A 16,036-nucleotide genomic window follows, 5' to 3' on the forward strand; every position below is an offset into this window, starting at 1 on the left:
AAATAGTCAGCTGTAAAGAACACACTCTCTTAGGTAAGGATCCTTACCGCGGCCAGAACAGAACATGCAAAGTGTCAAGTGGATGGAATCCAGAAACCGACACCATATCCTTTCTGTGACACAGTTATTATGTCGTTTTCTCTCGTTCAGAAGGAGTTCTGTTGCATGACGAAGATAAATCAGAGAATACTAAACCCTAAAAAGGCTGCACATCTCGCAACTAGCATAATGAATATACATTTGTGAAAATATTAGTGTGGGTTCACAGTAGAGCCCCGGGATACTAGATTAATCCATTCCAGAGAAAAAAATAAATGTAATTTACCTTTGGTCTGACGTGACATAAGACGGTACAGAGGAGTAAGTGAGTGGATGCAAAAGGGGGAGGATACGGCAGATTAAACTCAGATTTAACTGAATATAGAGGGGGTTGCTATGCATTCAGAAGATTTCCCTGCTTCGATTGCGTCCTTTTTTTTTCTAATAGTCCTGATTGTCAATTGGTGATGTTCATGCAACATAGCAAGGCATTTATGTGCCCTCTTCAGATTTTGTGATAATCACAAGCTTTGTTTCCATTATTATCATGTTTTTGTTCCTCCCTTTAGAATTACTGCAAGCCGTGAGGCTCATAACAAATAATTACAGTACAAGCATGTGACATTCAGAACCGAATAAAGAGAAAGGCATTGTGAGATGTAGTTGGGCCAACTGCATATTGTGATATTCATGATGCCGTAATGCAGAACAATAGCAGAACAGCATTCTATACGGCATCGACCAATAGCAGACAGGCATATTAGAGATGTATAAGGCAAGTAACTAAGTTTTAATTTGTAGGTTTTTGTGCACGAACAATTTGTTTCAGATGCAAGAGGGGGGAAAATATTCAACACAGTAAGGTGAAAACGCCGTATCCCGGCGGTCTACTGTAGTTGCTTTATTACACCATAGCCATTCCATAAATGCAGTGATTTACATACTAGTTTATAATACTCATGACATGCTTTCACAGGGAATACTCAATAGTCATTCAGCTTGTGAGCAGTAGAGTGTTAAGAACCCGGTGTTAGTTTTATAATACTTGTGTGTGTGTGTGTGATTTATTACTTTTGTTAATTCTCATGCTGTATTTTCACTAGTTGACTGATTAGCTATGGTGCAAGGTAGTGTTAGTTTGTGTCTTTTTAAATATATTAGTTGTTGTCCGTAAGTAGGAGTGTAAATAGACTACTAAAACTTGAGTTTCGAGTCCTGTTTACGCACGAAAAATGTCAGCGCTGGATTCCTCTCCATATACTTACGTTTGGTAAAAACTCTGGTTAATTAAGCATTGCACTTAGACAACTGCAGCCAATTGATTGTTAATGATTGTTTTTGTCTAAACAAGTATGTCGGAATTTTGTTTAAAAAAAAAGTTCAAGTGCCTTGACATTGAGTAACACTTTACTGCATTACTCGTACTGTAGCTTCTAGCCCTCGGAAATCATCCATCTAGTTACAGCAAATCTAGCATTGGAAATCCATTTACAGGATTTCTAAAATCAAAGCCGTAGATACCAATCATAAAAGTTGAAGCATAAAAGAAAATTGAAAGCTTAACACTGTGGTCAAGTTCAATGTCGTACAACATCAATGGTGATATCACCAAAATCGGTTGTAGATGAAAATTCATGACTGTGCATAAACCAATAGGAAGATTAAATCTATTTTTCAGGTCCTGTTCTTCAGATACCACCCTTAAAAGAACGTAAGTGAAGCAATACTTCAACTGTGACCTGTGATAAGATATCCCAATTTGGCAGTTAAGAACTCCAGTCAAGACAAATATCCGACGAACTTAACAGGGATACCGCCAAAATTGGTCCTGGTTGAAATGTATCGACCAATTGGAAGATTTAATCTAGCTTTAAGGTCTTGCTCTTGAGAAATGGTCCTTGAATGAAAGTAATTGAAACAATCTTCAAACTGTGACCTGAGATAAGATACCCCAATTTGGCGGTCAAGGTCAGATGCGAAATCCCTGCAAGGAAGGGTACGGTAAAAATTACTCATTGTGAGAGAAATCAATTCATAACCTGATCAAAGACAACATCCTTGACTTTACATTCACTCTTGATCAGAGATGGGATCAGAATGGTTGCCGTGTCCTTCCATCTTGACAGTGAATGATCTTTCGGACGGCCCGAGCTGAATCACTCTCTCCGTGACAAGGGATGACGACTCCCCTTCCCCCGCAAAGTCAAAATCATCATCGACCACAACGTGCTGTTCTTTGGAGATCCTGAAGCTGTATCCTTCTGCGGATCCTCCCTGCAAGGCGCCCCCCAAGTCAGAAGACCTCAGAGCTGCAATGATCTGCTCCTCGGATAAATCGTCATCGTCCAGCAGTCCGGAATCCTCCAGCGTCTGCGAGACGTTCATCTCCGCCACGATGGTGGTTGTTCCGCACTCACCTGACTGCTGCACTCTCTTGATATCAACGGCCACGTTTTGTGGACTTCCGCTGCTGACTTTAGTGAGGTAAGCCAACTCCTCCCTGAGTGGACCTGTAACAGAGCCTTGCAGCTTCTCCAGAGCTCCCCTCAATTGATCTTTGGGCTCTAATGAATCCTCTCGTAGGAATTCCAACATGGACTCTTGGACTACAGGAGAAACACGGATCTCTTCTTCGATGATGCACTCAGGAATGGTTTCTTTGAGAAAAGGGCGGTCCGAACGTAACCTGTACTCATTCTTTTCTTCAAAAATAGTGCCAGTTTGTGGCAGTTCGCCATCTTGATAATATCTCTCATCAGACAAGTCGTCCACCATACCATAATGACCGTATGAAGTAATGCTACAATTCTCTTCGGGGTCTGAGTCAGGAGTGGAGACAAAATACTCATCGGCTTCTTGGTCATGAGTGAAATAAGAAGACTCTCTCTTTTCTTGATTCTGAAACTTTCCTAAGGACCTTTTTACAGCTCCATCATCGCTCTTCTCGAATTGCTTATCTTGGTCTTCTACCATCTCCTCAATTTGGAAATATGCAGATGGATCTTCAAAACAAGATCTAGATTCATTTTGGATGTCTTCTTCGAAACACTCTACCGGTTGCTCAATAATTTCCACATTGAAAGACTTATTTTGGAGGCTCCCTTCTGCCTGCAAACCACTAAGCAGATTCTTTATCATACTTCCTGTTGCCGTGTCCTCAATATCTTCTAAAGCTACCTTCTTCACACCTTGACTCAGCAGGACATCCAGAGCGGATTCCTCTGATACGTCCACTTCCTCCTCCACCTTTGACTGCAACACAATCTGAGTCTTCATGGAACCGTCCTCTTGTTCAGTTTTTTCTACGTGGTATGTGATCTTCGAATCACCAGAGGAGCAAACCTTGGCTTCCGAACCTGCTGGTTTGATCACTGATTCAATTATCTCATCAACAGACAAATCGTCCAAATCTTTTTTCTCAGTTGACTCGGTTGTGGAGTTCGTTTTAGTTTCATCCTTGGACTTACTTTCACGCAGATTACCTTCATCTGTTTCATATCCTCCTCCCTTGCTTCTTTCTATCTCTTGTTCAGTTTTGAGGCCCCCTCTTGGTGGTGATAATGCTCTACCAGATGTGGTCATTGCAAAAGACTTAATGTAACTTGTTTGGCTTCCTATAGGCGATATCACTCTGCCGGATGTTGTCTCAGTTAAAGACGTTATGGAAGTGGTTTGGTCCTCTAGAGGTGTTACCACTCTACCTGATGTTTTCTCAGCCAAAGACCTAATGGAAGTTGTTTGGTTCTCTATAGGTGATGTCACTCTACCTGATGTGGTCTTGGCGGAGGACTTTATGGAACTGCTTGGTTTCTCAACCTTAAAAACATCTTCAGATTTCTCCTTTTTCTCTGTCAACATCGGGCTTTGTTGCCTATCTTTGGCAACGGCAGAAGATGTTGCTGCCCGGGCTTTGGTAAACGAGACCATATCCCTCCTGGATGCGGGACTCTCATGCAGAGCTCTGCTTGTACGTGATATAGGAATTATCCTGGAGGGACTTCTGGACCCTGAAGAAGCTACAGGAGTTCTTCTAATAATACTTGTTGGTGGTGTGAACCCAATGTGTGTACGCTGTGTGGTTGTGGTGGAAGATCTTGGGGTGTATGGTTTACTGGACATCTTGATATCTGAGGGAATCAGTGAGTGACATTTGTGGTATAGAATTTGTCAAAATGTCATCAAAATCAAGTGTCTTACCAATGATTCTTTCCCTCTGGTGTTGGTTCATTATTCTTTGAGCATCTTGAGGCCTGGTTCTTTCACCTTCCAGGAGCGCTCTAGAAAGAAAGAGGTCAGTTACTAAAAGATATTGGTAAATTTTTAACACTTCTTTTAAAATGGATTTGAAAATCTCCTGTACCCCTGTAGTTTTTTCCCACATAACCAAATTTGAGAAGCGCTGATTAGCATTTCAACTGTCAGGATCTGACAGGATCAAACCATTTCCTCCCGAATGGATACCCACCTGGAGGGAGTAGCTGGAGAGCACCCAGCTGCGTAAAACCAGTTTCCACACTTGTACTTCAATATTTCCAGCTTTTTATACCGCCTCAACCCGACAGAAGAGGTTGTTGGGTCATTACCATTGCCTAGAGAGGTTTGTGTCCTGTTTTTTTGTTTAGACATTTCGTTAGTTCCTATGAGACCATTTGTTTGTTACTTATTTCCTGGGTTTTGTTATTAAACAACCATACCTCTTTGATCAAGATTACTACTTTCCCACGTAATGGATCTATTCTAAAATGTGACAAAAACTCTCCCCCAAAATAGGAAGGTACAATGTCATTGTCATTACAGTTCTACAAATGATATATTTGAGACCACAGCTAATTACCGTGCGAAGGCTTGTGCGTCCCCCAGCTCTTCCATCTTATTCTCCAGAAGCCTAACAGGCTTAGAAACAAAATCTTGGCTGTTAGCTGTACTGCGTACTTTAAAAAAATGGCAAAAAAGCTACACGATAGCTACAATCTAATTAATACCACTTTGTAATCTTCCTAATCTTCATTCCTGAGCCACTTTTCGAGTAACTGGCATAAGCAAATGATAGAAAGAAGCTCTGTGGTAGAGTGCTTCCCAACAGACTGAGACCAAAATAACAGCTACAATGTGGGGCTGTCCACACTTCCCTGTAAATTCCAATGCAAATTCTGACTGACGACTGCGCCATGTCAAAACATTTGACCTATTCCACTTTGTGAATGACAGGAACTGGATTTACTACACGTGCTTTTCGTCATTGCATGTGTGTCTTTGCAGATTGTTGTTTGCTTGATTTAAAAGTAGAACCACACGAAAAGCACGGAGAATGAATCATAATTTAACCATAAGGCGCCAAGTATGAGGTTGAAACATAACAGGCAGTTCCACTTTGGGCCTGAGGTGGTAGTATTGAGAAATACGTTTTTCTCCAAGTGTAAAAATGGCTGAGACGGATTTAGATGAATAGGACTAATAATTTAGGAAAGTGTATATGTTTCATTATAACCAAGGATACACTTTATGCCTTATTTTATGGACCATTAAGGTGCTAAATACACACTTGAGTATAAGTCGCATTTCGCGCAGCTTACGGAATGTTTTAGCTTGACTACTGAAAAAGACAAAAAACACTTAAGTTATGGAGACGTTAAAATATTTGGCATATAAAAAGAGAATGCTAATTATTAATAGAGGATCATGCAAAATTCTGCGTAAACAAAAGCATTGCTAACTTTGGGCATAGAAGAAGATGATGCTAATTTCTGGTGTAGAATAGGACGGTACTAATATTAAACATAGGTGAAGGTGATGCTAATTTTCTGCCTTTTAAAAGACATGCCATTTATTTGCATATAGAATCATGACTATTTTTGGCATTGAAGAAGATGGGACATATTTTGGGTTGGAAAAATACGCCAATATTCGTCAAAGAAAAAGACAACATACAATTTGGGCTTATAAGATATTAATACATATTTTTGGAATAGATTAAACCAAAACTCATTTTTGGTGTTGACAAGGATGCCATTTTTAGGGTTCTGAGAAAGACTAAGTGAATTTCATTGTAGAAGTAGACACTAATGTTCTGCGTAGACTGTGATAATGCTAATATTTGACATAAAAACTACATTTATTGTCAGCTTATTAGAGAGCAATGCAAATTTTTGCTATACAGAATAACAACAATATTTTTTGCGTTCAAGACGACACAATATTTTGGCTTTGGAAAAAGATGATGGTAATTTTCATTGTAAAAGAAGACAACACTAATTATCAGTCTAGACTAAGACTAAGCTCGTATTAGGCATAGAAGAAGACTATGCTAAATTTTAGCTTATGAGAAGACATTTCTAATTTTGGCAATAGAAAATAACAACATCATTTTTGGCATTGAAAAAGACACCAGTTTTTTCGTTTGACTGACCATGATGCTAATTTTTATCGTAAAAGAAGACAACACTAATTTTCAGTCAAGACTAGGACTATGCTAGTATTAGGCATAGAAGAAGACTATGCCAAATTTCCGCCTATTAGCAGACAATTCTAATTTTGGCTGTAGAAAATCACAACATAATTTTTGGCATTGAAAAAGACAACAGTTTTGGGGTTTACATGACCATGATGCTAATTTTCATTGTATAAGATGACATTTTCACTGCAGAAGACGATACAATTTTTTGTCGTAGAAGAAGACAATTCTATAGTATCCAATGAACCACAAAATGACGTGAGTTTTTAGCATGTTCAAAACACAACGTTGGGTTTGTGTGTGTCTACGACTTTTCTTTTTAAAGTGGGATAGTACACACCTTATTTCCGGGACTATAAGTCTCTCTGGAGTTTAAGTCACACCAGCCAAAAAATGCATAATTAAGAAAGAAAAACATGTAGAAGTCACACCTGCAGTATAAGTCGTATTTCTATGTATTCGATAAAATACAACAAAAACATACATGTCATCTTGAAAGGCAAGTTAAAACAAAAGAGAACAACGGGCTGAATTGTCATGATTACTCATTACACCCACCTGTGCCCGCTTGTTTGGCGCCAGCTTCTGCTGGTTACCTGATTGTTTCCCCCTCCTGTTTAAGCTCAGTGCTCTCATTCGCCCTTGGTCAGTCCGTCAACGAACCTCTGCACCCGCAAGACGCGTGTTTTGACTCCGTCCGGTTTCCTGTCTGATTTCGATCTCCATTGTCTGGTATTGTTCCCGTCTATCTCATCCTGTTTGTTATCGGACTCCCGTCTCCAGTGTCTGGTATCGATCCCGCCTGTCTCGCCCTGTCTGTTATCCGGCTACAATCTCCAGTATCGGGTATTGACCCCGTTTATCTCGTCCTGTGTGATATCGTACTCCAGTCACCTGTGTCCGGTATCGATCCCGTCAGTTTCGTCCTGTCCGATATCTGTCTGCAGTCTCCTGAATTTGATATCAATCCTGTCTGTCCCATCCTGTCCAGTATCGACCCCATCTGTACGGTATCTGCTCATGTAACTGGTATCGATCTCGTCGGCCTCTGGCTTCCTGTTGTTCCACGGCAGACTTCTGCCTTACTTCTTCCGCCCAGCGATCGCCAAATCACTGGCGTTTGTGTTAACGTGCATGACTGCCCCATTGCCCGTAATATAAAGCTTGTGTGAGAAACGTTACGCATCTGGGTCCTCCTCCTGTTCTGGTTCTGACATGAACAAGTACTTACAATATACAAATGTTACATGATTGAACTGCCTGTTAATTTCAGTAACGACGGAACATATTCAGAGTGATTCGGATAACTGTAGCATAAAGAGCATGCTAACATAACTATCATTTGCACTCCAAATCACTAAATCTAATGAAATATTCATACTCTGTGTCACTTTAACCGATAAACATCTCCTCCCACTCGCCACGATAGGCCTCTTCCTTCTTCCGGTTCCAAAAATGTCCACCCATAACAGGGCAAGGCTGAAATCATCAACACATGCCTAGAGCGCCCTCTTGCAGTTCAATGTGAAAATAACATCTGAAGTGATATACAGTACCTATAATAGAAATTTAAAACAATGTTTTGATAATCCCACATAGTCCCACCGCATTATAAGCACACCCCCAGGCAAACTATGAAGAAAAGTGCGATCTATAGTCTGGAAAATACGGTAATTGGAAATGAATCCGAGTGACACGGCCGCTTTCTTGTGTCCCGTTTCATTTGGAGGGACGAAAGCATATCCAACTTAGGAGCCGAGGTGCCTAACTTGTTTGGGTATTTGGGTTGGCCATGGTCCAAAAATGTTTGTGTGTGTTTTTTTGCTATTTTATCCTTTATTTTCTTTGTTTTTGTATTTTTGTCTGGCTGTTGGTCACCCCTCTTGATGGATATGACCAAGGTAGTTAGGTAGAAAATGAATACAATTACCTGTAGGCGGCCACTTCCATGCCCAGGTCCATCTTGACCCTCAGGAGATGTTGATGTTCTTGCATCCTTTGCGCAATGGCCTCCGCCATAGCCTTCCTTTCCTTTTCCAGCTGTTCAATAATCATCTTCAAGAAACGAAATAAGATCAGATACTCAAGGACTTGATTCTATTCCCGGTTGCCAGAAAAGCAAAAAAACCTGAAAGTTTTAAGACATCATAGATGGTTGACTTATATACTCATTACATTAATTGTGGATGTTTATCTTTAGGAGACTTCCTAATAGGGATTTTCCCGTCTGAGAGCTTATTGGCTTATGTGGTTCGCAAGCTGAAATGCCTCGGAGTTGTTGGAGGGTTGGGGGAAATTTTTTCAGCTACATGCAAATGTCATAATATACAAATATTCAAGTTCAAGCTTATTTTGTAAATGGTAAGCTATGACAAATATGTTATGAAAACCAAAAATGTTGGGGACAGTTTTAAAATTTAAGGAAAAAAATGTGGCAAAATAGAGTTACAGTATTTATCTTTCCAAGCAAAATGATCTTGGTCATTCACAGCAGATCATTTTGTTAATTTTAAATAAATGTTTTCACTACTTAAAGATTTATTTATTTAAAAAGAATGTTCAAGAAGAAAATAAACTAAAATACTAAAATAAGTGTGTCAGGACCAGAACGGGTACAGGACCAACTCGCGTAACGTTTACCACAAGTTTTATTGAAGGAACAAGTAAGAGGTGCGCCCACACTCCGAAGTTCACTGGACGCGGCAAGCGAGTCGCTCTCGTACTTGGCTTGTGATCCGAACACGGAAGTGGATCTTCCGTGGCAAGCGATGGCGGTGTCGAGGACGGAAAAACGGGAGAGCATACGTGATCGTGGTCGAAAACGAGTCGTAAGCCAAGACGGGAGAGCAGATGTGATCGGAATCAAAACGGGTAGTAGCCCGAGACAAACGGCAGCAAAAAGGGACACGTGGGGGTCAGTGTCGAAAAAGGCTTGCCTTCAACACACGGAGATTTGCAGACGGACTGACAAAAGGGGATTGAGAGGACAGGGTTTAAATAGTGGGAAAGCCAATCTGTCAACAAACTGGAGCCGACGCCATAAGGGCAGGGCCAATTGAGCGCAAAGGCAACCGTGACAAATTGATAGTTACTTTTCTTTATACTGTATTTCTACATAATTCTTTTAAATGTAGTAATACTGTACAAGAATTCTAAATCAAAGAAAATAACCCAAAACACCAATACTATTTGCTATATTCAAAAATAATGTTGTGTTTTAAATGTATTTTTACAAGAAATAATGTTAAAAATAGATAAGATAAGAATAATAATGATGAGCAATTGTTATTATTATTAATTAATATCCTTTATCCTTTATTTAATGTGAAAAATAATGAAGAAATCACCCAAATACTTGTCATTTAAAATAATGTTCATTTTATCCATATATTTTTACAAGAAAAAAAAGTCCAAGATATGGTAATACAATAATGAGGTGTATTTATGTATTTATTGCAGTCAGGAATTAATGACATTTACAAGTCCTTAGACAGTAAAGTGAATATCTATTTTAATAAAATACATATTTTTAACCAGATTTTAAACTGCAAGATTAATTAGCCACGAAAATGAAGTCATTCACGTCTATTTCTTAGATTAATAAAAAAAAAAAAAATCAGCAGGGAAATGTCCAGCACAGAAAAGTAACACATTGTGCCGCGATGAAGACACTTGTTTGTGGACTGTGTAAGCAGCAGTGTTTAAAATATAGGGAAAAAAAGTAGTACCTGTAGAACAGCTGTCATTCAATAGGCCCAAATGAAAGATATTTTAGAAACAAATCTATGAAGTTTTGGGATTTGTGAAAAAGAATCACCTGGAAAAAATTTTGCTACGTCCGCCTCGTGTATTCATGACGGATTATCAAAAGCCGGCAAAAGCAGACCTCATTGGATCTGTTTTTCAAGAAACAGTATGCAAAAAGGTAAATTAATATTTATATTACTTCCATTATTATTTGTTTATTTACATTATGTCGGCAAAATAATAAAAAATAACAATGATTATTTTGAAAAATGCACATTTTTACCTAAATTTTTTGCGCACCGTGTTGTATAGGGGCTTTACTGTAGCGCCCCTCCTCTGCTTCGTGTGTGTCTGCGCAGCGCACACGTGCATTTTGTTTTTTCTTGCAGTTATCTCATTTAAACAACTATTTGTTTCATGTTATGATGCTTTTTATGATTTATTAGTGTTTTTTTGCAGGGCTTTTCACGGATTAGTCCATTTACATACAAAATGCATCTCAGCTTACGAATTTTTCGGGATACGAACCTTCTCTAAGAACAAATTCGAATTGTAAGTAGAGGTACCACTGTACAACCATTCCTAATCTAGGGACATACCTGATACTCTCCCTCATCCCGACTGAACTTTTCTCGCATTCGACAGAGTTGTTCCTCCAAACGCATCTGCATCTGCCCTTGCTTGGCCGCATCCGAGCGGAGTTTTTCCAACTCGGACGTGTGGAGCATCTTCTCTCTGTGGAGGTCGCTCAGCATGGCCTGGTCCTCCTGTATGGCTCGCTCCATCTCCTCCACTTTCTGCTGGTACACCTCCATGGTCTGCATCCAGCCCTCCGACATGCCACGGGCGTACTCCTGCACCTCCTCCAAGGAGGCTGTGGGGGGGCCCTGGTAACTTTGCATGACCACACTGCGTTTCATCTAAAAAGAAAGAAAAAAGACATCGGTAAAACAAAAAAGTACTGATTGAATATAATGCACTGGAGTCCAAAACTAAAATGGATTCCCTTGCCAAATGTTTGAACAATGGGTTAAACTTCTCGAGTCTAGACAAAAAAAAAAAACTAGCATATGCTGTTAGCTTTACCTTGATCCATGCTTTCACAACATTTTAAAACTTTACGTCCAAAATGCACCTTCATAGCCGCACCCCCAGAGTTCACTGGAATTTCCAAAATTCATCCATCCATCCATCCATCCATTATCTGCACCGCTTATCCTCAGTAGTGTCGCGGGGGTGCTGGAGCCCATCCTAGCTATCTTCGGGCAGTGGGCAGGGGACACCCTGAACTGGTTGCCAGCCAGTCGCAGGGCACACAGAGACAGTCAATTCACTCGCTAATTCACACAGAGGGACATTTTGGACCGGCCCATTAACCTAACATGCATGTTTTTGGAATGTGGAAGGAAACCGGAGTGCCCGGAGGAAACCCACGCAAGCACGGGGAGAACATGCAAACTCCCCACAGGAGGTTTTGATCTTATGATCTCAGAACTGTGCCGCACAAGTGCTAACCACTGCTCCGCCGCGCTGCGCTTCCAAAATTCAAAAACATCAAAGTTACTAAAACACAAGTTTGACAACCCATAACTACTACATAATCTTGTAACACTAACTGGATCTAGATGCACAAAACATGAATGGAGGAAGACACAGGATGTGTTTGAGCTGAACAAAACATAAAGGGAATAGGACACAAGAAACTTTAAAATAAAGGGGCCAGTGTTATGGTCTGGCATACCTCCTTCCACTATAGGGCCCCAACACGTGTTTGAAATGGGCAAAGGAGTGTCCAATTATCCTGGACCCTTTAAAAGGATATTTTTGACTGCAAACTATGTAGGGTCATTTGGGGTTATTTTTTTCAGTGTCATTTTATTCCACCACCACACCAAGTTTGTTTATTTCTTTGTCATTTTAATCCTTGCAATGTCCAGTCCCGTTGTTGTTTTTGTTTTCTTTCCTGTTTGGATTTTGTTTTGTTTCAGTTTGAACATGCCATTTGCTTTGCACTCCTCCTTGTTCAGTTGTTACTCTGGTTCTAGTTTTGGTTAATACATACCATCATGATTTTGAGCACTCCTTGTTTCCAGTTCCTGCCTCCCCCACATGGGTCCATCACCCCAAAACTTAACAGCCAGAGCAACAACAAGAGTGCATTGATGATGAAATCATGCTAGAACAGTAACGAGCTATAACTCATCAAAACATGAATGAAAGAGAACACAGAATATGTTGCAACACTAACTTAACAAAACATAAAAGAAAGAAGTAGGAAGTGTACTCGCACAGAGCAGGCCAAGACAATGAGACCGTGAAACACAATATTAAAAAGATAGCTGGCTCAAAGTGAAAAAAAAATGGAAACGAGTAAACTAAGAATACGCCGTAAGACTAACTAGCTGTAACTGATGAAACTAAGAAAGTGGGACAATGCAGGATGTGTCCTCACATCTAGATAGAACACGAGAGTGCCAAAACCAGAAAACATAATGTTGGACCCCTGTCTCTAACTAAACAAAACTTGAAAGAAAGATGATGCAGAGCGTATACCCAAACACTGATAGAACAGCAATGAGAGTCCAATGATGGAGAAACCATAAAATAATGATTTTACCAGTTGTTGAAGACATTTTCCCCACTATACGACATCAACAACAAATGATTTCGCTTGCTCATAAAAATTCAAACTTTGAGTAAAACGAGTTATGTTTCTGTGATACCTGTCGGCTATTTGTCAAAGACGTATAAAAAGCTGGTCGTCTTTTGATTCGCATCGTGAAAATGCCAATATGCTTTTTGGCTGAAATACATCCCACAATGCCTTTCTCTTAATAATGTATGCTTCATTACGACTTTTGCAAGTATGCGGTACAATCCTGTTTTTTGTACTGCATTTATTCACTATGGGTCCCTAGGCTTGCTGTGATTCTAAAGGAAGAAGCAAAAACATAATGACCATGTTGACGAAGCTTGTGATTAGCGAGAAAAATACAAAGAAGACACACACGCATTGTCCTGAGGGATTTATAATCCTCATTTTGGAATCAGTTTTGACTTTACTCCCCTGTCTGCATCCACCCACGACTCCACTGCACCAGCTTATGTCATGTCACACCAAAAGTAAAAAAAAAAATTTCCTATACATGTATATTCATTTTTAATTGTACTTAATCCTGTAAACTTGTATTACACACAAGAAGAACTTATTTTTTTATTTTAATATCTAATGGGGCGCGGGTTTAGAACACATAAACTACGCTTAACCATTGGTTTATATTCCAAGGGATTAATATCGTACCCTGGGGTCTACTGTACTATTAGGTAGTGTGTACTATACTCCCCATGAAGCTTTGAGTGCCATTGTGACATCTTATCTTTAAGACTTTAAAGAGCATAATTCCAAAGCGCCAACAGACAGAACATGTAAGTACACAACATGATAGCGAGTACCAGGTATCGGGACTTGCACATCAGACTAAAAACACACCAAAGTGTGCACTTGACTGACCTGGGAGTCGGCTTGCCGCCTGACCTCTTCCATCTCCTGCCGGTGCGCCTCCTCCAAGAAGGCGCACTCCCTTTCCAGCTCCACCAGGCGCTTCTGCAGGACCTCATTGTTCCACCGGGCCGCCTGGAGCTCCTTCTCGCGACCCTGCAACTCCCCGCCGATGTCCCGGCACGCATCGCTCTGCTGGCAGCACAGCGAGCGAAGCGTCTCCAATTCCAGACGGAGCCTCTCGCGCTCCGTCTCCGCCCGGGACTTGTCGGCGGCCGCGCGCTCCATCGTTCTCCTCAGCTCACGCGCTTCGGCCTGGAAGCGGAGCGGGTCTCGGTCGGTGTTCCTGGCCCGTCTGAGCTGTGTGATCTCGGCAAGGAGTCGCGCGTTATCCCGCTCCAGTTGCTGCGTCCTGGTGAGGTATTGGGCCAGGCGGCCGTTGAGCTGCTGCAGATGCCGCTTGTCGGCCTCCAAAGTTCTTCTTGAAGGCATCATGGTTTGGACGAGGGAACGCAAAATAGAGATATTTCTATTAAAAATGTGTGGAAATTGTCCGAGAGCTCTTTTCTCCGAGTCTCCCTGCACGCAAGTGTGACGTCACCTGAATTGGCTAACCCTTTGACAAGTGCACAAGGAGGGCGTGTCCGACTTTGAGGAGCGCCCGGCCTAACGGGCCGATGCTATGGTGCATTTGCGTAACATCGGACATCACTCCTACTTTAATCAAATGACTTAACAACCGATATATCACTGGTTAAATGTTAAAAAATACATATTTTATGAAAAAAAAATACTGTTGAAACAGAAGCAAAGACGTAAAGAACATGACTCTTACAGTTGAATAAGTAGGTTTGTGTTTGGAAGCAAATAACGAAGGCATAAAACGACTGAATCCACGCTGAATCGGTTAATCAAAATATCTTGCACTAAAATGTAATTTTCCTTAACTTCTACAATATTTTATCTTTTTTTTTCAACAAAAATTCCAACATGTGGACGTTGGCGTTGCTAAAGCTAGCTAGGAGTAAATACGGAGGTTATTGAATGCATCGTTGCTGACCACTCTGTACAGTGGAGGTTGGCGTCACCTCGTGGCCTAAACAAATATTACACCCATCTCGTGATTGAATAGGGTAAACCCCGGGACATCGTGGGGAATAGAAACCAATAGTAATCAACCTTTGCCTTCCAAACCCCCAGGGCCTCAGATAAATAAAAATAAAAATAGAATACAATAAATAAAAGCATATGATTAAATAATATTCTACATAAATGTCCGCGCCCCTACTGAGGATAGGCGGTGCGGATAATGGATGGATGGATTGACATAAATGTACAAGTATAGGATTTGTTTTACCTTTGATGTGACATGACTTGAGCTGGTCTAGTGAAGTAAAGGGTGGCTGCAGACGGCAAGGAGACAGTGACGGCCGTCTGAAAAGCAAACTAACTACAAAACCTTGCATGAACAAATGGTCGTGTCTTTCGAAAATTACCTGGCTTTAATCGACTCCTTCATGTGAATAATAGTCCTGATCGTTTATTGATTATAGCCATTTGTGTTACTTCTTCACATTTCTAGGCAACTTCCAGCTTCATTTTCATGGTTATTAGATTTCTTTGCTTCCCCTTTAGCATCACTGCCAGTCTTGGACCAATAGCAAATAAAAGCAGTACAGATACAGTATTGAATATCGCCTACAGGCAAACCTTTTTCAAAACGAGTTTCTGGACTGAATAAAGAGAAATGCATAGTGGGAAGTAGTTCATCCAATAGTAAATCGTAATTTGAATGATCCTATAGCATAAATTAATAGCAGAGCAACATTTTAAATGACGTGCACCAATAGCAAACAGCCATCATAGAGACGTAACTCGTCATACGCACGGACACTGCAAAGTTTGAATATTTTACGTTTTTGGGCAAAATGATCTACTGTTGCTGTCATACACTGTAGTGGGAAAATACCTTAAGGAGGGGCCAAAAACTTTGGATTCTAAACATCTTAAGGCGAGGATGCTGTATCTCGGGGGGTCTACTTTACAATGCTGTGAAATTTAGCAGTCAGGAAAACTGATTAAAACTGGAAATAAAAGATACTCAATACAATTATCTGCATTGCAATAAATATATCTACACTATCTTGTGTCATCGGGTATGTGCGGCTTGTTGACAGATTGGCTTTCTATCTATTTAAGCTAAGTGCTCTCACTTATCCTTTGTCAGTCCATCAACGAACCTCTGCCCTGCAAGACGTGGGTTTTGACTCTGTGCAGTTCCCTGCCTGTGTTTCCTGTCT

The 16,036-nt window shown here is 40.6% G+C and overlaps 1 protein-coding gene across 1 annotated transcript; it reads right to left on the reverse strand.

Annotated features, from left to right (window-relative positions):
* Positions 1 to 657: 657 nt before the first annotated feature.
* synm (synemin, intermediate filament protein) lies at positions 658 to 14,310 on the reverse strand. Its single transcript, XM_088340560.1, has 5 exons — positions 13,749 to 14,310; positions 10,837 to 11,157; positions 8,421 to 8,545; positions 4,237 to 4,316; positions 658 to 4,166 (listed from the first exon to the last, which is right to left on the reverse strand). The coding sequence occupies exons 1-5, from the start codon at positions 14,229 to 14,231 to the stop codon at positions 2,110 to 2,112; spliced, it is 3,066 nt and encodes a 1,021-aa protein (XP_088196686.1). The 5' UTR covers positions 14,232 to 14,310; the 3' UTR covers positions 658 to 2,109.
* Between the last annotated feature and the right edge of the window lie 1,726 nt (positions 14,311 to 16,036).

The sequence above is a fragment of the Urocampus carinirostris genome, chromosome 7, assembly GCF_059441175.1.
Source record: "Urocampus carinirostris isolate Australia breed hairy pipefish chromosome 7, RoL_Ucar_1.0, whole genome shotgun sequence".
NCBI lineage: Eukaryota > Metazoa > Chordata > Actinopteri > Syngnathiformes > Syngnathidae > Urocampus > Urocampus carinirostris.